Below are 25,906 nucleotides of genomic sequence, written 5' to 3' on the forward strand. Positions count from 1 at the left end.
GGAACCACCTACTTATCTATCTATGGAAAGGGAAGTGTTCTATGTCGTGCATGACGTAAATGGAATTCCCCTTATCTCTTGATTCACTCTCTGTGTTTTGATCGTACAGCCTGGTGTATCGGCGCATTTTTGTTTCCTGGTGTCACCCTTCACCGAGAGGTCGGGTTTAATGTGCTTGTTTTATAAGTATTCAGTACCTTTGAATGTCATATTTATGTAAAACCGTTAGTCCTAATTCTAAAGCACCAACGATATTTAATCAATAATGAATATGCAACTTAACTTAACTGTCGGTTTACGGTATTACCGATAATAACAAATTGAAGTCATGCATGTGACTGGCAAGAGATAGGAGTTGAGTTGGCTTTATGAATGTCGCAGATACTCTAGCATTTACGTTGTTGTGTCTATTGTTTCGTTTTTGAAGACCACACAAGTTCAGACAGAAACTCAAATGTTGTTCAATTGACACTTTATCTCGTTTTATTTTACCAACGGCTACTGTCGGTCTGGCACATCGTTTTTTGATCTTACGGTATTTATGAATTTTGTACTGTATTATTTTAAATTCTCAGAAGGCAGCATCAAATTATTCCAATAACCTATTAGAAATTTTGAGCCACAGTGAAAGAGAGCGACTTTGGGAGAAGGAGGAATGCGTTTAGAGAATTGTTGAGTTGTTCATAATATTATTTAAATGTAAAGTCTACATTTAACTTTGTAAATTAAATAAAACTATTGTTAGCTGTGGACGAGATTGGGTTTAGAGAATGTTTGTCAATTCCTGTTATTATTCCTACTAAGAAGTCCTCGCGAGGCAAACCTTCCAAATCTCGCTCGACCCTTAGAGTTCGCCAGCTTGTAGTCCTAAAACCCGGAAATGAGTTACCTCGTTCGTTCAACCATCTCTTTGATAAAAATGAACGGGGAAATAGGTTTGGAATAAACGCCGAAAAGAAGGTTAACGCGGGCGTAGGAGATGTTATAGGTTTTGGTCTATGAAATAATAGCAGTCAGCTAACATGACCTTTGAATTATTAAGCCTTTAATGTGATTATTTTTATTACATAAATTCGTCAGAATTCACAAAAAGGGACGTTAGCTGATGAAGATGATCTCCTAGAACAAAACGTATAAGATCTCCAAAGCCTGTGTTTACCACAGTGCTTATTCTCAGCGTTTATCCCCAAAAAAACGCCATTCATTTCCCCCATAGACTTTGTCCAACAAGCCATGGCGGAGTTAGTGCCTACAAAAAAAAAACATGACTATTTCTCTCTATAGGTCTATAGCAGATCATTGCCTGACATGGGCATATTAAATTATTAATATTTTATTGGAAATAGAATAAATTGACAGACCATGTATTTCTCTGTGTGTCTCGCTCTCTCTCTCTCTTTCCATATCCCTCTGTCTGTCTCTTTGTCTCTATCTCTCTCTCCCACCCTCTCAGTGAGTTCTGACACAACCCCCACTCCCATGGCCTCTGCCCTGAGCCATCTCTCTCCAATGTCTGGAAGAGAGAGAGAAGGATGGAGTGATGGAGGAGAAGAGGACCGGGTGGAGGATGAGTTTGCGTGTTCCGGCGCGCTACGCGGAGCCCTACTGTCCTTCCACCCCTCCCTGGAGAGGATATTTGGGGTGTCCTTTATGATCGGGAGAGAGGAGGATGCTGTGTTGCCACATGATGGACAGATCTGGCTTAAACTAAAAGGAGGAAGGAACGACGTTGTGGCTGCCAAAGTAAGAAATTACTCGTATAATTATTATTTTTATTATTATTATTCTGAACTCTTAGTTTTAATGCTATGGGCAATTTAATGGTAACAGAATTACGCTTTGACTTTATTTACACAGATGTACACTTTATTTACACCCATTTACACAGATATAAAAATATTTAAAAAACGTTTACTGGAAGAACCGTGCTGATACCAAAGTTTGGTAACAGAATTACGGTCAAATCTCCCTCAGTTTTTTATGCGACAACGTCCCCCCCCCCCCCCCCAAATATTGTTATTGAACAACAGTAGGTGAAGTGGATTTACATCTGGTAATGGAATTACATTATGGGTCCCTGATCTGTACGATACAGAAATGCATAATTATGGATATAAATATCATTCTCTTCATGGTGATGTATCCTGAATAGGTAAACAAAGGTAGAAATATGCAATATCCTTCTTTTGCATATATGGGTATTATTCTACACACCTGGCTATTATTTTAATGAGCTCCGCCCCCAAACAATAACACATTTGGCTGGTCCGGAGCAGACCAAACAATCATAGACGTCTATGTTTCACAACTTTGGACAGCACAGTACAGCAGAGTACAGTATAATACAGTAGAGCACAGTAGAGTACAGTACAATACAGTAGAGCACAGCACAGTAGATATGTTCAGTACAGTATATTAGACTGTGCTGTACTTTAGTGTGCCCTACTGTACTGTACTGAACTCTACTTTACAGTACTGTGCTTTATTCTACTATACTAGTCTTTACTGTACTGTTCTCTACTGAGATCTACTGTACTGTGCTGTCCAAACTTGTACAACATAATCGTCTATGAGTGGTTCAGATCTGTTCCAACCAGGACCAAATTTCAACAACTTTTTAACGTACATTTGACGTCCAGTGTTGGTCGGTGCTCAGTGGGTGAGGATGTTTGTTACAGTAAATCTAAATAGGGTCGGTGGTAGGTGACATTAACTGGAGAGAGTGAGAGGGAGAGGTTTTCAAGACAGTCACAGTCTTGCGTTGCCCACCAAACGACAGAAAGAGAATAAAACTGTTATGAGCTGAACATAATAGTATGCCAGTGGAAGGGAGGACAGTAGCAAGTGACCCAACTGTGGTGTTTGACTACTATTGAAGCCAATTCAATTGTAGTAATTCTGTTACTGATTAATTATCATAATTATGAGTTTCATTCACTTAATAATTCATAAACAAACTTCTTGTCAGTAACAACACTATAACTAATTTGTAGGTCAACCTTTATTTGTTACTTCTGTGAACATACATTTTCCTCCCTCCACATGAGGGAGAGAAATGAGAAAATATCTTTAAGATATGTGGGTTTTTGGTAACGGAATTACAAGGCACAAGGAAATGTTTCTTAAACTTAGAGAAGGCAAATCATTTCTCCAAAACCAAATGTAAGTGTAGATATTAGTTGGCAAGGGTCATTACTTGTTTTTCTAATACCTCTTAAGACATGTGTTGTCTAAGACCTCTTTTCCATGTTTGACCAGAAATCAAAGCCTTTGCTTATTCCACATTTTTAGAATGGAAAAAGTTTGAAAAAAGTTTTAAAATAACATATAGACCCTTAACTTTCATTTGACACCCAATTTGACATGCTCCTATGAAATTCAGATGTTGGTGCTCATGGGTCCTTTTAGATGGAAATGCCCTTATGTTAACATGTTTTATGGTTGAGATGAACCTTTTAGTCTTTTGCATTAACACTAGGTGGTAATTTCACTATATGTGTCATAAGGGACCTGGGGGTTTTCTGATCACGTCATCTGACCGGGGGAAAACTCCAAACCCTACGTTATAACATTATATAGGACCCAAGTACCTCTCTCTCTCTCTCTCTCTCTCTCTCTCTCTCTCTCTCTCTCTCTCTCTCTCTCTCTCTCTCTCTCTCTCTCTCTCTCTCTCTCTCTCTCTCTCTGTCTTTCTCTGTCTCTCTCTCTCTCTGTCTTTCTCTGTCTCTCTCTCTCTCTGTCTTTCTCTGTCTCTGTCTTTCTCTGTCTCTCTCTCTCTCTGTCTTTCTCTGTCTCGCTGTCTTTCTCTCTCTCTCTCTGTCTTTCTCTGTCTCGCTGTCTTTCTCTCTCTCTCTGTCTTTCTCTGTCTCGCTGTCTTTCTCTCTTTCTGTCTTTCTCTGTCTCTCTCTCTCTCTGTCTCTCTCTTTTTTTCTCTCTCTCTCTGTCTTTCTCTGTCTCTCTCTTTCTCTGTCTTTCTCTGTCTCGCTGTCTTTCTCTCTTTCTGTCTTTCTCTGTCTCTCTCTCTCTGTGTCTCTCTTTCTTTTTTTCTCTCTCTCTCTCTCTCTCTCTCTCTCTCTCTCTCTCTCTCTCTCTCTCTCTCTCTCTCTCTCTCTCACTCTCTCTGTGTCTCTGTCTTTCTCTCTCTCTCTCTCTCTCTGTGTCTCTCTGTCTTTCTCTCACTCTCTGTCTTTCTCTCTCTCTGTCTCTCTCTCTGTCTCTGTCTCTGTCTCTGTTATCCAAACCCATCTCGCTCGTTCTATCTCTCTCGCTCTCAATTTCAATACAATTTAAGGGACTTTATTGGCATGGGAAACATGTTTTCATTGCCACCGCAAGTGAAATATATATTAAACAAAAGTGAAATAAACTATATAGTGGGGCAAAAAAGTATTTAGTCAGCCACCAATTGTGCAAGTTCTCTCACTTAAAAAGATGAGAGAGGCCTGCAATTTTCATCATAGGTACACTTCAACTATGACAGACAAAATGAGAAAGAAAATCCAGAAAATCACATTGTAGGATTTTTTCTGAATTTATTTGCAAATTATGGTGGAAAATAAGTATTTGGTCACCTACAAACAAGCAAGATTTCTGGCTCTCACAGAGCTGTAACTTCTTCTTTAAGAGGCTCCTCTGTTCTCCACTCGTTACCTGTATTAATGGCACCTGTTTGAACTTGTTATCAGTATAAAAGACACCTGTCCACAACCTCAAACAGTCACACTCCAAACTCCACTATGGCCAAGACCAAAGAGCTGTCAAAGGACACCAGAAACAAAATTGTTGACCTGCACCTGATAGGCTATAGGTAAGCAGCTTGGTTTGAAGAAATCAACTGTAGGAGCAATTATTAGGAAATGGAAGACATACAAGACCACTGATAATCTCCCTCGATCTGGGGCTCCACGCAAGATCTCACCCCGTGGGGTCAAAATTATCACAAGAACGGTGAGCAAAAATCCCAGAACCACACGGGGGGACCTAGTGAATGACCTGCAGAGAGCTGGGACCAAAGTAACAAAGCCTACCATCAGTAACACACTACACCGCCAGGGACTCAAATGCTGCAGTGCCAGACGTGTCCCCCTGCTTAAGCCAGTACATGTCCAGGCCCGTCTAAAGTTTGCTAGAGAGCATTTGGATGATCCAGAAGAAGATTGGGAGAATGTCATATGGTCAGATGAAACAAAAATATAACTTTTTGGTAAAAACTCAACTCATCGTGTTTGGAGGACAAAGAATGCTGAGTTTCATCCAAAGAACACCATACCTACTGTGAAGCATGGGGGTGGAAACATCATGCTTTGGGGCTGTTTTTCTGCAAAGGGACCAGGACGACTGATCCGTGTAAAGGAAAGAATGAATGGGGCCATGTATCGTGTATCCATCAGCAAGGGCATTGAAGATGAAACGTGGCTGGGTCTTTCAGCATAACAATGATCCCAAACACACCGCCCGGGCAACGAAGGAGTGGCTTCGTAAGAAGCATTTCAAGGTCCTGGAGAGGCCTAGCCAGTCTCCAGATCTCAACCCCATAGAAAATCTTTGGAGGGAGTTGAAAGTCTGTGTTGCCCAGCAACAGCCCCAGCAACAGCCCCAAAACATCACTACTCTAGAGGAGATCTGCATGGAGGAATGGGCCAAAATACCAGCAACAGTGTGTGAAAACCTTGTGAAGACTTACAGAAAACGTTTGACCTCTATCATTGCCAACAAAGGGTATATAGTATTGAGATAAACTTTTGTTATTGACCAAATACTTATTTTCCACCATAATTAGCAAATTCATTAATTTAAAATCCTACAATGTGATTTTCTGGATTTTTTTTTATCTCATTTTGTCTGTCATAGTTGAAGTGTACCTATGATGAAAATTACAGGCCTCTCTCATCTTTTTAAGTGGGAGAACTTGCACAATTGGTGGCTGACTAAATACTTTTTTGCCACACTGTATATTTGTTTTTACAGTGAACATTACACATTACACATTACACATTACATAGTTAAAGTACAAAAGGGAAAATAAATAAACATACATATGGGTTTTATTTACAACAGTGTTTGTTCTTCACTGGTTGCCCTTTTCTTGTAACAACAGGTCACAAATCTTGCTGCTGTGATGGCACACTGTGGTATTTCACCCAATAAAAATGTGAGTTTATCAAAATCGGGTCTGTTTTTGAATTCTTTGTCGGTCTGTGTAATCTGAGGGAAATGTGTGTCTAATATAGTCATGCATAAGGTTAGGAAGTGCAGCTCAGTTTCCACCTCATTTTGTGGGCAGTGTGCACATAGCCTGTCTTCTCTTGAGAGCCAGGTCTGCCTATGGCAAACTTTCTCAATAGCAAGGCTATGCCTACTGAGTCTGTACATAGTCAAAGCTTTCCTTAAGTTTGGGTCAGTCACAGTGGTCAGGTATTCTGTCACTGTGTACTCTCTGTTTAGGGCCAAATATCATTCTAGTTTGCTCTGTTTTTTGTTTGGTAATTCTTTCCAATGTGTCAAGTAATTATCTTTTTGTTTTCTCATGATTTGGTTGGGTCTAATTGTGCTGCTGTCCTGGGGCTCTGTGGGGTTAGTTTGTGTTTGTGAACAAAGCCCCATGACCAGCTTGCTTAGGGGACTCTTCTCCAGGTTCATCTCTCTGTAGGTGATGGCTTTGTTATGGAAGGTTTGGGAATCGTTTTCTTTTAGGTGGTTGTAGAATTTAACATCTCTTTTCTGGATTTTGATCATTTGTGGGTATCGGCCTAATTCTGCTCTGCATGCATTATTTGGTGTTTTACGTTGTACACAGAGGATATTTTTGAAGAATCCTGCATGCAGAGTCTCAATTTGGTGTTTGTCCCATTTTGTGAAGTCTCGGTTGGTGAGCGGACCCCAGACCTCACAACCATAAAGGGAAATGGGCTCTATGACTGATTCAAGTATTTTTAGCCAGATCCTAATTGGTATGTTGAATTTTATGTTCCTTTTGATGGCATAGAATGCCCTATCTTGCCTTGTCTCTCAGATCATTCACAGCTTTGTTGAAGTTACCTGTGGCGCTGATGTTTAGGCCAAGGTATGTATAGTTTTTTGTGTGCTCTAGGGCAACGGTGTCTAGATAGAATTTGTATTTGTGGTCCCGGCAACTGGGCCTTTTTTGGAACACCATTATTTTGGTCTTACTGAGATTTACTGTCAGGGCCCAGGTCTGGCAGAATCTGTGCAGAAGATCTAGGTGCTGCTGTAGGCCCTCCTTGGTTGGTGAAGAAGCACCAGATCATCAGCAAACAGTAGACATTTGACTTCAGATTCTAGCAGGGTGAGGCCGGGTGCTGCAGACCTTTCTAGTGCCCGCGCCAGTTCGTTGATATATATGTTGAAGAGGGTGGGGCTTAAGCTGCATCCCTGTCTCACCCCACAGCTCTGTGTGAAGAAATGTGTGTGGTTTTTTTGTAAATTTTAACCACACACTTGTTTGTGTACATGGATTTTATAATGACGTATGTTTTACCGCCAACACCACTTTCTATCAATTTGTATAGCAGACCCTCATGCCAAATTGAGTCGAATGCTTTTTTGAAATCAACAAAGCATGTGAAGACTTTGCCTTTGTTTTGGTTTGTTTGGTTGTCAATTAGGGTGTGCAGGGTGAATACATGGTCTGTTGTACGGTAATTTGGTAAAAAGCCAATTTGACATTTGCTCAGTACATTGTTTTCATTGAGGAAATGTACAATGATTAATGATAATGCAGAGGATTTTCCCAAGGTTATTTTTGACGCATATCCCACGGTAGTTATTGAGGTCAAATATGTCTCCACTTTTGTGGATTGGGGTGATCAGTCCTTGGTTCCAAATATTGGAGAAGATGCCAGAGCTTAGGATGATGTTAAAGAGCTTTAGTATAGCCAATTGGAATTTGTTGTCTGTATATTTGATCATTTCATTAAGGATACCATCAACATCACAGGTCTTTTTGGGTTGGAGGGTTTTTATTTTGTCCTGTAGCTCATTCAAGCAAATTGGAGACTCCCGTGGGTTCTGGTAATCTTTAATAGTTGATTCTAAGATTTGTATTTGATCATGTATATGTTTTTGCTCTTTATTCTTTGTTATAGAGCCAAAAATATTGGACAAGTGGTTTACCCATACATCTCCATTTTGGATAGATAATTCTTTGTGTTGTTGTTTGTTTATTGTTTTCCAATTTTCCCAGAAGTGGTTAGAGTCTATGGATTCTTCAATTACATTGAGCTAATTTCTGACGTGCTGTTCCTTCTTTTCCGTAGTGTATTTCTGTATTGTTTTAGTGATTCACCATAGTGAAGGCGTAGACTCAGGTTTTCCAGGTCTCTATGTTTTTGTTGGACAGGTTTCTCAATTTCTTTCTTAGATTTTTGCATTCTTCATCAAACCATTTGTCATTGTTGTTCATTTTCTTCGGTTTTCTATTTGAGATTTTTAGATTTGATAGGGAAGCTGAGAGGTCAAATATACTGTTAAGATTTTCTACTGCCAAGTTTACACCTTCACTATTACAGTGGAACGTTTTACCCAGGAAATTGTCTAAAAGGGATTGCATTTGTTGTTGCCTAATTGTTTTTTGGTAAGGTTTCCAAACTCCATTCCTTCCATCTATAGCATTTCTTAATGTTACTCAGTTCCTTTGGCTTTGATGTCTCATGATTGAGTATTTCTCTGTTCAACTAGACTGTGATTTTGCTGTGGTCTGATAGGGGTGTCAGTGGGCTGACTGAACGCTCTGAGAGACTCTGGGTTGAGGTCAGTGATAAAGTAGTCTACAGTACTACTGCCAAGAGATGAGCTGTAGGTGTACCTACTGTAGGAGTCCCCTTGAACCCTACCAATGGCTATGTACATACCCAGCGTGCGACAGATCTGCAGGAGTTGTGACCCGTTTTTGTTGGGTATGTTGTCATAGTTGTGCCTAGGGAGGCATATGGGGGAGGGAATGCTGTCACCTCCAGGTAGGTGTTTGTTCCCCTGTGTGCTGTGGGTGTCCGGTTCCTGTCCAGTTCTGGCATTTAGGTCGCCACAGACGAGTGCATGTCTCTTGGCCTGGAAATTATTGATTTCCCCCTCCAGGATGGAGAAGCTGTTTTCATTCAAATATGGGTATTCTAGTGGGGGGATATAGGTAGCACACAGGAGGACATTTTTCTCTGATGAGATCATTTCCTTTTAAAATTTCGAGCAAAATGTTTCTGTTTTGATTAATTTAAAAATGACTTAGGTCTGCTCTATACCAAATAAGAATACCCCCTGAGTCCCTTCCCTGTTTTACTATCGGTTTGTTTGGTGGAAGGGACTTCCCGGGACTTCTCTGTGACCTAGAGGGCAACCAGGATGACAATGTCTGTATTTCTGATTTCTTTGATGAAGTCCAGGTTCCTGGTCTTTAGGCCAAAGGCAGATGACCTCAGGCCTTGGATAGTCCATGATTAGATAGTGAAGGCTTTGTGTTCCATAAAGTGTCCAGTGTTGTTTGTCGTGTGGTTCGGCCTCAGACCAGTAAGTGTGAGCAGAGCCTGCTGATCATCTGGTACATGCCATTGGCTTGAGCTTGTGTAGGAGTGGGGGATGAGCCTGTTTACCTGCTCACGGCCTGGGCATATGTGTGACTTTCATGTGGAGTTCCTCTTTGCGAGAGTGGGGGCCATGGGGTAGGCAGGAGGGCCATAGGTCTGATCTGAAGGGGCCTATGTGGGCATGGGGGGGGGGGTGTTTGGACACCAGAGTTTAGAGACTGTGTTTGGGAAAAAGTAGATGTTCTTCTATATATTTCCTGTTTGAGTCCATAAGAAGTACAATCTGTGGCTTATGTATGTCCTCAGTGGGTGTAGGTTTTTTTTCAGTAGGGCTATGGGGGGGTGCTATGGGGTGGGATCCCCTGGGCTTGGGGTTCTTCATTTATCTGTCCTGCTGTGATTTCGAGGGTATGGTTAGGATCTGAGGTGGGCTGTTCTGCTCGCTTCTCTTCAGGGGAGGCCAGCTCTAATGGGTTGTTCTCTCTCACACGTCATCTTTCTCACCTTCTCCCTCCACCTTCTCCTCTAGTGCTCTGTTCTCCTGCCGCTGGGCCTTCTTCTTCTGCTCCTGCTCTGTCTCCTGTTGAAGTTGTCACACCACAATCCAGAGTTCTGATATGTCTCTCTCCCCCTCCAGCTCTTCAGGTCTGGCTGAGGGGGTGTTTTTGTACTAGACTGTTGTCTGGGTCTGTGTTGACTGGAGTGTGTTCACTTGCTGTTCCAAGCTCCACCTGCCTTACCTCCAGCTGGGTGAATTTATCCTTCATTTTAGTGAGGTTGTAGTGATCTGTGCTGGGAGGTTGACTTTCTGCTTGGGTTGCTAGTCTGTGGGGTTGTATAATGAAGAGGTCTGACTCGCTCGGGGTGGGGGAGTCTTTCTCAAGAGAGAACTTCTCCTGCTGCGCTCCCTCTTTGATTCGGTGTAGGTCCAGCTGAACTGTTTGGGGTTGCCCTGTACCAATACTGTTCCAGACTTAACATTGGCTAACTCAGAGTCCTTGTTGTCTAGTGTCCTGAGTTTCCACCCATCGCTAACAACACCCCCCCTCTTGACAGAGGGGTAGTGTGTTAATATAGCACCGCGCCATGCCAGCGGATAGTCTGTGTGGAAGTTGCTTACGTCCCTTCTGTCCTCCAGTTGTTTGTTAAGGGAGTTGTGAACCAGGAGGCCCCGCAGGAAGTTCCGTATCCAGGGGTCCTTCACTGTGTGTTCTGTGGAGCACGGGGGCTGTTCATGGACTGCCTGATCAGAAACACCTCTGCTCGCATAGTGGTAAGCATACACATGCTAGCTTCCAGGCGCATACTCAAATGCAGGCATACAGACAAGTGCACACACACACACACACACACACACACACACACACACACACACACACACACACACACACACACACACACACACACACACACACACACACACACACACACAATCAAATGTGTAGATGGATAATGAAAGAAGGAAATGCACATTCCTTCCTCCAGGTGGTTTCTCCAGGCTTCCTGCTCATCTCAGGTCTGGCAGAACCAGTGGTCAGGGCCTACTCCCTGATCACAGACCTTGTGCAGCGCTCCGAGGGCACCCAGGGACGACTCAGCGAGCCTAGGGACAGGGCAGCAGGTGAGACCCTGGATTCTCGTCGGGCCTTCAAGTCTCTGGTGGAGAGATGGGATGACAGGCACACTCTGGACCTGCTAGTGCTACCGGGAGCAGTGAAGGAGACTTTACTGGATCTGGTGAGGGAATCTGGGCTGGGATCTAACCCTGGTCCCGGGGGCTTGAACCCGGGTCATGGGGGTTCAAACCCAGGTCATGGGTGTTTAAATCCTGGTCCAGGGCTTGGCTCAAACCCCATTCCAGGGCTGGGCTTGAACCTTGGTCTTGGGGGGTCTAGAGACAGAGTGGGTCTAATGGACACTGATACACAGAGACTATGGGACAGCCAATTCGAATTAGATGCACTAACACTTATGGATACCAGAATAGGGACCAGAGCTGGAGAGGCAAGGGACATACAGAAAGTACAGGGGATTTCAATGACCAAATCAACGACCAAACCTTCCGAACATTCCTACCACAACCAAGACCCTGGTCTACAGAATATTGGACTGTTTTCTCAACAGACGTTCACTACCGCAACTGTAAAAGTTACAGAGGGAAGCAGATATGGGACACAAGGAGGGATAGGGATTGGGAACGAAGCAGCCCTCCGAGATCCCATCTTCCACTCTTTCCCCCAAAACGAAGACATTTGTGGTCGAGCCGAGGGGTCGGAGGGGGCAAAAGAGGTACAAGGGCATTCCCCACAGGAGGTAAAGGAGGAGGGACACCTGGAAGAGGAGGAGGAGATGGAGACAGAGGAGGGAGAAGGGAACATGTTGTCAGTAGGGAGCAAGGAGGAGTTTGGCCTGCTTCTGAAGTTCTTCACGGCTATGGGCTATGCGGAAGACGTGGTACTGAGGGTCCTAGCCCAGCCCAGACCCAGAGAAGCTTCCCAGATCCTGGACCTGGTGCAACAAGAGCAGGACCGGACCAGACTGGCCATGAACAGCCTTGTGGAACTAGCGCATAGGGAGGAGAGCGGAGGTGAAGAAGTGAGAGGAAAGAGAAGCGGTATAGATAAAAGAGTGGAGATTGAGGGAGGTGTGGGAGAAGGGGTGAGGGCTAGAGAAGAGCAAAGAGAGGAGAAGGGAAGAGGGGGGGAGAGTGCAGGATTGTCTGATGATTTGTCCAAGGATTCAACAGAGGTAGACAGGGGGAGAGGTGAGGGGGGCAGGGAGAGCGATGAAGGGAACAGTAAGGGAGGAGAGGTGGGGAACGAGGATGATTTTGTACTGGGGGTGCTGAAGGGGGCTGCGGCCAACTGTGGGTACACAGAGGAGAAGGTAACAGAAGTATACAGTATGTTACCTGAACTGTCCATACGTCAGCTACTCCTGGAGCTACAGAGAGAGGGCACCAGAGAGACAGAATCCAAATCCCAGGACAGGGTACGTGACGAACCAAGAGAGGTGAATGAGGTTGTCTCAGAGGTACGGAAAAAGAACTGCAGAAAAGAGGAAACGGAGAAGGAGAGGGGTAAAGAGAGGAAGGCACCGGCACAACCATTCACAACTACTGAAAACCGAGGAGGAGAAAGGAAGAGTGCCAAAGGAATGAGTGAAAGGAAGACTGATGAGGTAGGAGGAGTGAACGTGCCAAACCGAACCGTTGATGGCCCAGTTAGGGTTGAACCGGATCTGGCTCAGTGGAATGCTGTGATGAACCAGGTTCCGTTCCCGACCCATGGTCTCCAGAAGAACCCCACACAGACACGACAGCAACCCGGCCAGACACCCCCCCCCCCACGTCGAGCCAGCCCCCCCTTTAGTCAGAGGGCCTCCCCAGCCCACCTACCCCATCACACTACCTCCACAACCCACCAACCTTCCCTTATTTCCCCATCAACTCGTTTACCCTCTCACCCAACCATACCAGACCACCTTAGACTCCGCCCTCACCGTGAATAACTCCTCAGCAACCAGAGTGAAGGAGAAACTGGGTTTCCTTACCCTAGCAACAGAGGTTCCAGAAAGAAAGGGTCTCCCTGCCCCGGCTGTTGACAGATGGGGTCTCCCGCCCATGGCAGCAGGGTCTTTAGTGACCGGGCAGCAGCGCTTCCTGGAAGGACTACAGACGCCATTTGACCTCAAGCTGACTGACCAACCAGGAGACCCAGGGCTCAGGATGGTGGTCATCGACGGGAGCAATGTTGCCATGAGGTGAGAACGAGGGAATGAGAGAGGTGAGAGGACAAATAGATTAACACTACGATGGAAAATGTAGAAGAGCAGGCAAAATGTTGAGTTTATTCCTTCATTCATTAAGTTATTTAGTAAACGCTTTCACAGAAAGCAGTGTAGAAACAACAAAGTGACATACCTGTGTGGCCCCTGCATTACATGGCTCCACAACTGTTTTAGTTGTAATGCTATGCTCCAACTAACAGCTATTGTTTTCATGATTCAAATAACAAGTATACTACACAGCAGTGTTTAATGTTTTTATCTCACTCCTCTGTAGTCACGGTCTGGGTAATTTCTTCTCGTGTCGAGGAATCGCCCTGGCCGTGCAACACTTCTGGAACCGCGGCCATCGCGGAATCAGCACCTTACTGCCCCAGTGGAGGCAGAAGAGAGACCCCCGGGTCAAAGGTAACACTTCCATCTGGAAGGCCAGACTTTTACATCCATCCAGCTCTTTCATTTCACCAGTTTTGTCAAGTCACTTCAGGAAGTGAAGTTTTTTGTATGGATTTGGCATTAATGTGTTTGTCCATCAATTCATTCCCTTCCTGAATTGACCCCAAGGAATTGATTCATTGTGGCAAATGTGTATGTGTTGTTTTCAGAGCAGCACTACCTTACTGAGCTCCAGAACCTGGGTCTCCTCTCCTACACCCCCTCCAGAGAGGTCCAGGGGAAGAGGATCAACTCATACGACGACAGGTTGGATCCTCGCTTCTGTCATACTACAGACCTGTTGGAAACAGCTTTTAAACTATATACATTGCTTATAAACAGCTTACAATCTTTATATTAATACATTTACATTACATTTAAGTCATTTAGCAGACGCTCTTATCCAGAGCGACTTACAAATTGGTGCATTCACCTTATGACATCCAGTGGAACAGTCACTTTACAATAGTGCATCTAAATCTTAAAGGGGGGGGTGAGAGGGATTACTTATCCTATCCTAGGTATTCCTTAAAGAGGTGGGGTTTCAGGTGTCTCCGGAAGGTGGTGATTGACTCCGCTGTCCTGGCGTCGTGAGGGAGTTTGTTCCACCATTGGGGGGCCAGAGCAGCGAACAGTTTTGACTGGGCAGAGCGGGAGCTGTACTTCCTCAGTGGTAGGGAGGCGAGCAGGCCAGAGGTGGATGAACACAGTGCCCTTGTTTGGGTGTAGGGCCTGATCAGAGCCTGGAGGTACTGAGGTGCCGTTCCCCTCACAGCTCCGTAGGCAAGCACCATGGTCTTGTAGCGGATGCGAGCTTCAACTGGAAGCCAGTGGAGAGAACGGAGGAACGGGGTGACGTGAGAGAACTTGGGAAGGTTGAACACCAGACGGGCTGCGGCGTTCTGGATGAGTTGAAGGGGTTTAATGGCACAGGCAGGGAGCCCAGCCAACAGCGAGTTGCAGTAATCCAGACGGGAGATGACAAGTGCCTGGATTAGGACCTGCGCCGCTTCCTGTGTGAGGCAGGGTCGTACTCTGCGGATGTTGTAGAGCATGAACCTACAGGAACGGGCCACCGCCTTGATGTTGGTTGAGAACGACAGGGTGTTGTCCAGGATCACGCCAAGGTTCTTAGCGCTCTGGGAGGAGGACACAATGGAGTTGTCAACCGTGATGGCGAGATCATGGAACGGGCAGTCCTTCCCCGGGAGGAAGAGCAGCTCCGTCTTGCCGAGGTTCAGCTTGAGGTGGTGATCCGTCATCCACACTGATATGTCTGCCAGACATGCAGAGATGCGATTCACCACCTGGTCATCAGAAGGGGGAAAGGAGAAGATTAATTGTGTGTCGTCTGCATAGCAATGATAGGAGAGACCATGTGAGGTTATGACAGAGCCAAGTGACTTGGTGTATAGCGAGAATAGGAGAGGGCCTAGAACAGAGCCCTGGGGACACCAGTGGTGAGAGCGCGTGGTGAGGAGACAGATTCTCGCCACGCCACCTGGTAGGAGCGACCTGTCAGGTAGGACGCAATCCAAGCGTGGGCCGCGCCGGAGATGCCCAACTCAGAGAGGGTGGAGAGGAGGATCTGATGGTTCACAGTATCGAAGGCAGCCGATAGATCTAGAAGGATGAGAGCAGAGGAGAGAGAGTTAGCTTTAGCAGTGCGGAGCGCCTCCGTGATACAGAGGAGAGCAGTCTCAGTTGAATGACTAGTCTTGAAACCTGACTGATTTGGATCAAGAAGGTCATTCAGAGAGAGATAGCAGGAGAGCTGGCCAAGGATGGCACGTTCAAGAGTTTTGGAGAGAAAAGAAAGAAGGGCTTCTAAACTTTACAATTAATATATTTTATAAACTCCCTTAAAACTGCTTATGAACAGCTTTGTTACAGTTTAAGTTCATATGTACATTATAAGGCTTGTTCGTGCTTAGTAGGGAATATTCTCTAAATGGATGAATTGACATCCCCATTACGCTCTTCCCTCGTCGTTCATCCCTCTCTTCTCTGCAGGTTCATGCTGCAGCTGGCCCAAAAGACGGATGGCGTGATCGTGACAAATGACAACCTTCGAGACCTGCTGGATGAGTCCCATGAATGGAGAGACATCATCAAGAAAAGGTAGAGCAAGAGAAAGAAAGGAATGGAGGACAGGAAACAGTTGAGATAAAATGGGCATGAAATAATGTTTTGTCAATAAGTTGACTGTATATTAGCAACTGTCCAGTGAAATCAGAAAGATTTTCAGAAATAGATTTTGGATAGATGTGTGCATTGCACAGGACAGCAACCATATCATTTTCATTCTCCCTTAGTGGATTTGACAAATAAAGACAACCTTTTGTATAAACCAAACACCCCTTTGATTTGAAAGTGATATATTCGCCTCATATCTCTATGACATCAGACCCTATTTACATCTTCCTTCTTTAAAAAAATGCTGACTGTATGCACATTTGTATTCGCGTATCAAAAAAACGCATCTTCATGCCACGTCTAAATGCAGATTTTCTCAGTGTAAAATGCAATTAGGCCAGCCTGACCACATTCAGTGGGCAACATCATCAGTGCTCCGTCTAAAATAAAGCGTTATTTTAAGTGTTCCACCTATTGAATGTCAAAAGAGCAAGGGGCGAGCGTACTACTGCACACAAATTCAAATGTGGTGTCGGCATTTAACCACCCGTTTTACTAAAACGTATCAACGGCGGATCATTATTTAGGACAGGTGCATATCATTTTTGTTTGGAGTTTTCAATTTCGTCTTCATCATCACTATCGCACTATAACCGTCTCTCTCTCCCCTTCAGACTTTCCCCATCAAGTTTCATACATTGTGTCTTTGCATTATCCGGTAAGCTATAGGCTAATTTATTTCTGATATTTTGCTTTAGGTAGGTCTTTTTGAAACAGTAGGCGTAGGCCTACAAGTAGACTAGGCCTAGTCAGTGGCGATTTTAGCATGTAAATCTTTGTGGGGCAAACTCCTCCAAAAATGTTTTGATGTATACCAGCAAAGCCTCTACACAACACTAAACAATACATTAATTGTACTATAAACGGTGACAAAAGGTGTCCACAAACTGTTAGGACCTACATAAATCTGTCCCAACAGCAGAACTTGCTTTTCAGCACCATGGAGTGAATCCTTACCACCGCTACACCTGGCTATCAGCGGAGCCTGGCAGCGAAGCAGTTCATTCAGCCTCATTTACTGCCTTTTTAAAAAACATAGCTGATATGGCTGACCTCCTTTAACAAATGTGGTTTCTACTGACATTTCAGATGTACAAACTGGGAACGATGAGCGGACAAGAGGCAATCCGTAATTTAGATTAAGATATTAATGAGCAAGCTAAGACGGGCGTAGTGAATATAACAATTTGTTCTCAAATGTACAGCGACATAATTCAGAACATGGGCCGCTCTTACAGTACTCTCCCTGTACACCAAGTCAGAACCATAGGATAAATTAAGGGGTTATATAAGACAATGAAAGCTCTTACAATATTCGATGAGGACATTTATCTAAAATAGGCTACATGTGCCACCACCAAGTCAGAACAGTAGGCTACGTTGTGAGGGGGAAAGGTACCAAATTATTAGAGTGAGGCACATGGACTACTAACAGCTTACTACACAACATACATTTGGTATTACTTTCTTAGCCACAGTATACATATCTCCCTGGCATATTACATCCTTTATGCAGCAGCATACAAGACATTTTTGGACTTTGTTTTGCTGTGCTCACTTGAACAGGAAGGTGGCGCAGCAGCCCTTCTTGTGGGCAAATTTTGTCATCAAACTTTGTCTTCAGTCTGGCATGCTCTGGATTTATGGTGCTTTCAAGACAACTGGGAACTGAAAAAAACACAGTCGAATCATGACGTAAGTGATCTTCAGGTTGGAGCTCTAGAAAGTGGCCAGAGTTCCTGACTAGGAATTCCATGTTGGATGACCACTCAAAGGGTATAATCCGAGTTCCCAGTTGTCTTGAACTCACTGAAGTCTAAGATTTCCTAGTTCCAATTTTCCAGTTGTTTTGAATGCGGCAGAAGTCATGCTGGATTGACAGCATGACCAATATATTCAACCTTATCTGGCCCATGGTGTTGCATGTGAATGTTGATCCTTTTAAGCTTGTAAAAGAGACCCTTAAACCCAGACATGGACCAAACACCCTCTCCACTGAAAAGCAGGCTAGTGATTGCTTTGCAACGCTAGCAGTTAGCCACTGATTCCTTCCAAACCACTCGTGGTTGAATTTGCGATTTCCAAATGTGTAGTGTTTATGCCCAATGGCCGATGAGCATCGATACGTTTTTATCTACAATTTCTCTTCAAATGACAAGGATTGAAAAGGATTTGCCAGTGGATTGTCAACTTGATTCATGACGATGACTGCTTGCTAGCTAAGATTCTGAAAGTATGATGTTGACATGATCAGTCCAATCAAAGCTATGGTAGATAACGTGATTTGATGTCATTTATCGTCAACCCATGTTGTAATAATTGCATTGTTTGCTCTTTAACCTGTTCCAACGATCACATTCTCACTCATCACAATATGCAATAAAAACCTGTGCAGAATATATGCTCACACTTTAGTCCGGAATAGGTAAATAGTTATTGCAATATTGCAGTGAAGATGTCAGCAAATATTGGCATGTTCATTCCGAAATAGCCTAAGATGACGCTCAAATGGAACGATGGAAAACAGTTAATGTGAAAAAGTTGAATAGCACTCCATTGACATAATGTAGCTGTCACGGATTCCCCCCCGGTACTGCTGCTCATTCCGTGCACCAGCTCCGGAGGTCTACCTCCCCGGCCTTCTTTAGGTGTCACTGAACTGTCATTACGCACACCTGATTCCAATTCCCTTGATTAGTAATTGTGTATATATATGTGCCCTCTGTTCACCATTGTCTTGTCGGTTATTGTTCCCATGTCCGTTCGTCTTGTGAGTACCTGTGCTTTGTTTGCGACTTTCGTGCTGCGTGTATTGTGCACTTATTAGAGGTTTAACCTCACTCTTTTGTTTGGGTTTTACATCCCTGTGTTTTTGTATATGTGTATGTTTTGGGCTTTGTCCCAAAACGAAGCCATTTATTTTTGGGTGGAGTATTAAAACTCCATATTAGGTATTCCTGCGCATTTCTCCAATAATTTATACAACGAGACAGAATAACCGACCCTAAATGGAGACAGCGGGAATCGCACGTCCGGCAGCTGGCCAACGAAAGGCCTATAGCTGCCAAAGTTGTGTCGGTCAGGGCCAGTTGCAGCTGCTGAAATTGCGTCTTTGTCGGACGGGCCAGTTACAGCTGCCGAAGTTGCATCTGCATCTGACGGGTCAGTTGCAGCTGCCGAAGTTGCGTCGCGGACAGGCCAGTTGTAAATTTTGTTTTACCTTTATTTATCTAGGCAAGTTGGTTAAGAACAAATTCTTATTTTCAATTATGGCCTATGAAGAGTGGGTTAACTGCCTTGTGCAGGGGCAGAGACGGCTAGCTACATAGCCGTCTTTGTATCAAAGATAATTGTGTAGTCTAGAGCGATTTTCTAGGTTAGCTAGCCAGCTATTGTCGTTCTTTTAACGCAACGTAACGTAAACAACACTACTAGCTAGCCAGCTAGCCCCCGAATAGCAGCACTGCAGAAACTATTACACTCAACGGAACGACTTGATTAGTGTAGTGTCAACAACGCACCCACTGCCAGCTAGCCTACTTCAGCAGTACTGTATCATTTTAATCATTTTAGTCAATAAGATTCTTGCTACGTAAGCTTAACTTTCTGAACATTCGAGACGTGTAGTCCACTTGTCATTCCAATCTCCTTTGCATTAGCGTAGCCTCTTCTGTAGCCTGTCAACTATGTGTCTGTCTATCCCTGTTCTCTCCTCTCTGCACAGACCATACAAACGCTCCACACCACGTGGCCGCGGCCACCCTAATCTGGTGGTCCCAGCGCGCACGACCCACGTGGAGTTCCAGGTCTCAGGTAGCCTCTGGAACTGCCAATCTGCGGTCAACAAGGCAGAGTTCATCTCAGCCTATGCCTCCCTCCAGTCCCTCGACTTCTTGGCACTGACGGAAACATGGATCACCACAGACAACACTGCTACTCCTACTGCTCTCTCTTCGTCCGCCCACGTGTTCTCGCACACCCCGAGAGCTTCTGGTCAGCGGGGTGGTGGCACCGGGATCCTCATCTCTCCCAAGTGGTCATTCTCTCTTTCTCCCTTACCCATCTGTCTATCGCCTCCTTTGAATTCCATGCTGTCACAGTTACCAGCCCTTTCAAGCTTAACATCCTTATCATTTATCGCCCTCCAGGTTCCTCGGAGAGTTCATCAATGAGCTTGATGCCTTGATAAGCTCCTTTCCTGAGGACGGCTCACCTCTCACAGTTCTGGGCGACTTTAACCTCCCCACGTCTACCTTTGACTCTTTCCTCTCTGCCTCCTTTCCACTCCTCTCCTCTTTTGACCTCACCCTCTCACCTTCCCCCTACTCACAAGGCAGGCAATATGCTCAACCTCATCTTTACTAGATGCTGTTCTTCCACTAACCTCATTGCAACTCCCTCCAAGTCTCCGACCACTACCTTGTATCCTTTTCCCTCTCGCTCTCATCCAACACCTCCCACACTGCCCCTACTCGGATGGTATCGCGCCGTCCCAACCTTCGCTCTCTCTCCCCGCTACTCTCTCCTCTTCCATCCTATCATCTCTTCCCTCCACTCAAACCTTCTCCAACCTATCTCCTGATTCTGCCTCCTCAACCCTCCTCTCCTCCCTCTCAGCATCCTTTGACTCTCTATGTCCCCTATCCTCCAGGCCGGCTCGGTCCTCCCCTCCCGCTCCGTGGCTCGATGACTCATTGCGAGCTCACAGAACAGGGCTCCGGGCTGCCGAGCGGAAATGGAGGAAAACTCGCCTCCCTGCGGACCTGGCATCCTTTCACTCCCTCCTCTCTACATTTTCCTCCTCTGTCTCTGCTGCTAAAGCCACTTTCTACAACGCTAAATTCCAAGCATCTGCCTCTAACCCTAGGAAGCTCTTTGTCACCTTCTCCTCCCTCCTGAATCCTCCTCCCCCTCCTCCCTCTCTGCAGATGACTTCGTCAACCATTTTGAAAAGAAGGTTGACGACATCCGATCCTCGTTTGCTAAGTCAAACGACACCGCTGGTTCTGCTCACACTGCCCTACCCTGTGCTCTGACCTCTTTCTCCCCTCTCTCTCCAGATGAAATCTTGCGTCTTGTGACGGCCGGCCGCCCAACAACCTGCCCGCTTGACCCTATCCCCTCCTCTCTTCTCCAGACCATTTCCGGAGACCTTCTCCCTTACCTCACCTCGCTCATCAACTCATCCCTGACCGCTGGCTACGTCCCTTCCGTCTTCAAGAGAGCGAGAGTTGCACCCCTTCTGAAAAAACCTACACTCGATCCCTCCGATGTCAACAATTACAGACCAGTATCCCTTCTTTGTTTTCTCTCCAAAACTCTTGAACGTGCCGTCCTTGGCCAGCTATCCCGCTATCTCTCTCTGAATGACCTTCTTGATCCAAATCAGTCAGGTTTCAAGACTAGTCATTCAACTGAGACTGCTCTCCTCTGTATCACGGAGGCGCTCCGCACTGCTAAAGCTAACTCTCTCTCCTCTGCTCTCATCCTTCTAGATCTATCGGCTGCCTTCGATACTGTGAACCATCAGATCCTCCTCTCCACCCTCTCCGAGTTGGGCATCTCCGGCACGGCCCACGCTTGGATTGCGTCCTACCTGACAGGTCGCTCCTACCAGGTGGCGTGGCGAGAATCTGTCTCCTCACCACGCGCTCTCACCACTGGTGTTCCCCAGGGCTCTGTTCTAGGCCCTCTCCTATTCTCGCTATACACCAAGTCACTTGGCTCTGTCATAACCTCACATGGTCTCTCCTATCATTGCTATGCAGACGACACACAACTAATCTTCTCCTTTCCCCCTTCTGAAGACCAGGTGGCGAATCGCATCTCTGCATGTCTGGCAGACATATCAGTGTGGATGACGGATCACCACCTCAAGCTGAACCTCGGCAAGACGGAGCTGCTCTTCCTCCCGGGGAAGGACTGCCCGTTCCATGATCTCGCCATCACGGTTGACAACTCCATTGTGTCCTCCTCCCAGAGCGCTAAGAACCTTGGCGTGATCCTGGACAACACCCTGTCGTTCTCAACCAACATCAAGGCGGTGGCCCGTTCCTGTAGGTTCATGCTCTACAACATCCGCAGAGTACGACCCTGCCTCACACAGGAAGCGGCGCAGGTCCTAATCCAGGCACTTGTCATCTCCCGTCTGGATTACTGCAACTCGCTGTTGGCTGGGCTCCCTGCCTGTGCCATTAAACCCCTTCAACTCATCCAGAACGCCGCAGCCCGTCTGGTGTTCAACCTTCCCAAGTTCTCTCACGTCACCCCACTCCTCCGTTCTCTCCACTGGCTTCCAGTTGAAGCTCGCATCCGCTACAAGACCATGGTGCTTGCCTACGGAGCTGTGAGGGGAACGGCACCTCAGTACCTCCAGGCTCTGATCAGGCCCTACACCCAAACAAGGGCACTGCGTTCATCCACCTCTGGCCTGCTCGCCTCCCTACCACTGAGGAAGTACAGCTCCCGCTCAGCCCAGTCAAAACTGTTCGCTGCTCTGGCCCCCCCAATGGTGGAACAAACTCCCTCACGACGCCAGGACAGCGGAGTCAATCACCACCTTCCGGAGACACCTGAAACCCTACCTCTTTAAGGAATACCTAGGATAGGATAAGTAATCCCTCTCACCCCCCCCCCTTTAAGATTTAGATGCACTATTGTAAAGTGACTGTTCCACTGGATGTCATAAGGTGAATGCACCAATTTGTAAGTCGCTCTGGATAAGAGCGTCTGCTAAATGACTTAAATGTAAATGCAGAATGACAGATTTTTACCTTGTCAGCTCGGAGATTCGATCTTGCAACCTTTCGGTTACTAGTCCAACGCTCTAACCACTAGGCTACCCTGCCGCCTCAGTTGCAGCCGCCCGGATGGTCCATTCCCGTTGTCTCCATTTAGGGTCGGTTATTCTGTCACGTTGTATGAATTAAAGCAATTTTTTTCTCAGTTCCACGCTATGAGCATTTTACTCAACTTTTATAAGCCATAAAATGTGTGTTCTACTCGCACTACAACCAGCACTGCAGAAGTATGAATGAGTAAAAGGAAAGTGTATCTATAGGCTTGTGTTGTTATTATTAGCGGCTTGGGTCTTTTAACATCGAGAAATACTTAACTTTCTCTGTTCATAGGAGTAACAACATTAATTTGTGCATTATGCAGAAATAATGCGGTGCGGTGCGACTTGAGTTTCGGTATTATCAGGAAGACTGCTGCTTTCTGGTCAGTGTTAGTGGAGGGATGTTGAGAGGCAGACCATTTGTCTGCCATCAGATGCTGGCCCAGTATAATAAGAAGTGAATTATTTAAATTTATGCTCCCTCAGCTGTGCTTCACAAGTAATACAACAACTGATCTATTACTTGTGTGATCATATGGCCTACCTCAAATGTTTTTTATGTTTTGGGCCTTTATAGCCTACTGCAACAACCTCATTGCTACAGTACTGGTTTTAATAGGTTAATGTTGCCTAGGCTTACGTTTTTTAATTGATGTCAAATAAAATCTGAGTGGTGGATCTCAGCTTGCATTTTCACTCATTAAAGGTTGGTGACCACTTATGTAGGCTTATAGGCTATACACTGTATATAATTTAATTGTGACCACAGATTATCTGTATAAATGGGAGGGAAAGTTAGATCTGAACACAATGCGGCCAGAGTGCACGCATTTTAGGAACAAGGTTTAATTGCAAGTAAATGCGAGGCCCATGTTCGGCATGTCATCCTAATCACAGCTGTTCAGATAGGACCAATACAAGCTGTAAATTAGGTCTCAGTGTCATACTGATTTTGTATTACCCAGACTCCTCCAGTACACGTTTGTAGGTGATCACTTCATGGTGCCTGATGACCCGCTGGGCCGAGAAGGACCCCATCTGGATGACTTCCTACGCTCACTGCACAGGTAACACATACACATTTCCTCTTACTCTTTGACTAGATTTCTCCCACATAAACATGTACACGTTGCTCATACTCTTTCTCTCCCTACGTCCCTCTCTCTCTCTCTCTCTCTCTCTCTCTCTCTCTCTCTCTCTCTCTCTCTCTCTCTCTCTCTCTCTCTCTCTCTCTCTCTCTCTCTCTCTCTCTCTCTCTCTCTCTCTCTCTCTCTCTCTCTCTCTCTCTCTCTCTCTCTCTCTCTCTCTCTCTCTCTCTGTCTCTGTCTCTGTCTCTCTCTCTCTCTGTCTCTCTCTCTGTCTCTCTCTCTCTCTGTCTCTGTCTCGTCCCTCTCTCTCTCTCTCTCTCTCTCTCTCTCTCTCTCTCTCTCTCTCTGTCTCTCTCTCTCAGGACTCCTGTCTCAGGCAGTCACTCATTTGCGGGCACTGCCTCCACCCCCTTCTCCCAAGCTCCCAGGGCCCAGACAGAGGTCCTGAAGTTCAGGGACAGAACACCTGGTGTAGCTGTAGAGTCCAGCCAGGCCCGTGGCAGAGGGAAAAGGAAGGGGCAGGCTCAGGCTGGACACGGTAGCCCTGGAATGGACCTTGTTCCAGGGATGGGCCTTGGCCTGGATATGGAGAGGAGTGCAGCAGAGACCTCCAGACTTAGGGAGAGCTTATCCCAGGTGTTCCCAGGACAAGACAGCATTGTTACTCTGGTGCTGCAGTGTAACCCTACAGTGACTGACATCAATTCACTGTCACACTTTATGCTGCAGCAACAGATAGAGAGTGAGCATGGGGGTGTAGACTGAGTGATGGGGGATGTGTGTGTGTGTGTGTGTGTGTGTGTGTGTGTGTGTGTGTGTGTGTGTGTGTGTGTGTGTGTGTGTGTGTGTGTGTGTGTGTGTGTGTGTGTGTGTGTGTGTGTGTGTGTGTGTGTGTGTGTGTGTGTGTGTGTGTGTGTGTGTGTGTGGTATTCCAGAATAAGACTAATGTCTGAAGACCAATAACTTTATTTCTTCCTTTCTATTCAGTCTAGTCCATCGTGTGCATATTGATGTATTAATGTATATTATTTAAGTGTTTGAATGAAAGGTTTAGTTAAAAGACAGCCAGATCTTCAAAGTATGTTTCTTAATAGATTTTTATCCAGTTAATGTTGGAAACAGGACTTAAATACTGCAAAACGATTTTTAAAACATATTTCGTACCCTTATATTTTTATTAGATTTTTTGTATCACTTCTGGCCACTGTTGGATTTTGTGTTCGGGATGAGTAGTGTTGCTGAATTCAGTGTACAATGTTATCTATTGAACATGACATTACAGCATGGAATTATTAAGTTGATGATGCTCAACTTCCAATTAATAATTTCAAACTCAGAAGTGTCGTACTTCAATAGTATAACTTTGTTAATGTTATTACATGAACTGTAGTTTAAAGAGTAAAACAATTGTTTATTTTTATACTGTGTATTCATACCATAAATGCCGTTTGAAATAGGAATAATATTATTGTAAGAAGAGTTAGAAAATGCATATTAACCATAATAAGAATTAACAATTTGAACAATCGTTAGTTGGTAATATTGAAAAAATATAATCAATCAAATCTAATTTAATCAATCAATGAATTAACACATTACACATGTTCTCCTTGTGGGGACTGTTACATTGAATGTAACCCACAGAATGTAAATTCAAACACACGTTTGTCATGTTAAGAAAGTTGTTTACACTTAGAAATAACAAGAAAAGTAAGTACATTGAATCAAAAACATGGAAGGTGTTCTACAGGGGTTGTTTCTTGGTCCTGTACTTTTTACTGTTTACATTAACAAAATTGTCTTGTCTGTAAAAAAAGTGTAACTTGCACTTGTATGCCTAAAGTACTGTTGTTTATGCTATTGTTGACCAAGCTCTGTCTGAACTACAGTCTGCCTTCATTGTATTACAGAAAAACTTTATTGACCTGAAATTAGTATTGAATACAGGTAAAAGTATATGTAGTTCTCTAGAGCACATAAACATAGCTCTGTGTTAAGCATATGTACTTTGGATGGTGTCAACATTG

General features: G+C 45.0%; 1 protein-coding gene across 1 annotated transcript; it reads left to right on the forward strand.

The window, feature by feature from the left end:
• The first annotated feature begins 382 nt into the window (after nucleotides 1-382).
• Nucleotides 383-25,235, forward strand: LOC124013940. Its single transcript, XM_046328512.1, is given in 10 exon segments — nucleotides 383-535; nucleotides 1,454-1,743; nucleotides 10,675-10,809; nucleotides 11,022-12,915; nucleotides 12,917-13,298; nucleotides 13,600-13,730; nucleotides 13,928-14,024; nucleotides 15,771-15,878; nucleotides 23,757-23,858; nucleotides 24,242-25,235. Coding segments are annotated over 9 exon segments (3,516 nt in total). The 5' UTR covers nucleotides 383-535; nucleotides 1,454-1,479; the 3' UTR covers nucleotides 24,645-25,235.
• Nucleotides 25,236-25,906: the final 671 nt, after the last annotated feature.

The sequence above is a fragment of the Oncorhynchus gorbuscha genome, linkage group LG25 (assembly GCF_021184085.1).
Source record: "Oncorhynchus gorbuscha isolate QuinsamMale2020 ecotype Even-year linkage group LG25, OgorEven_v1.0, whole genome shotgun sequence".
NCBI classification, from domain to species: Eukaryota; Metazoa; Chordata; class Actinopteri; order Salmoniformes; family Salmonidae; genus Oncorhynchus; species Oncorhynchus gorbuscha.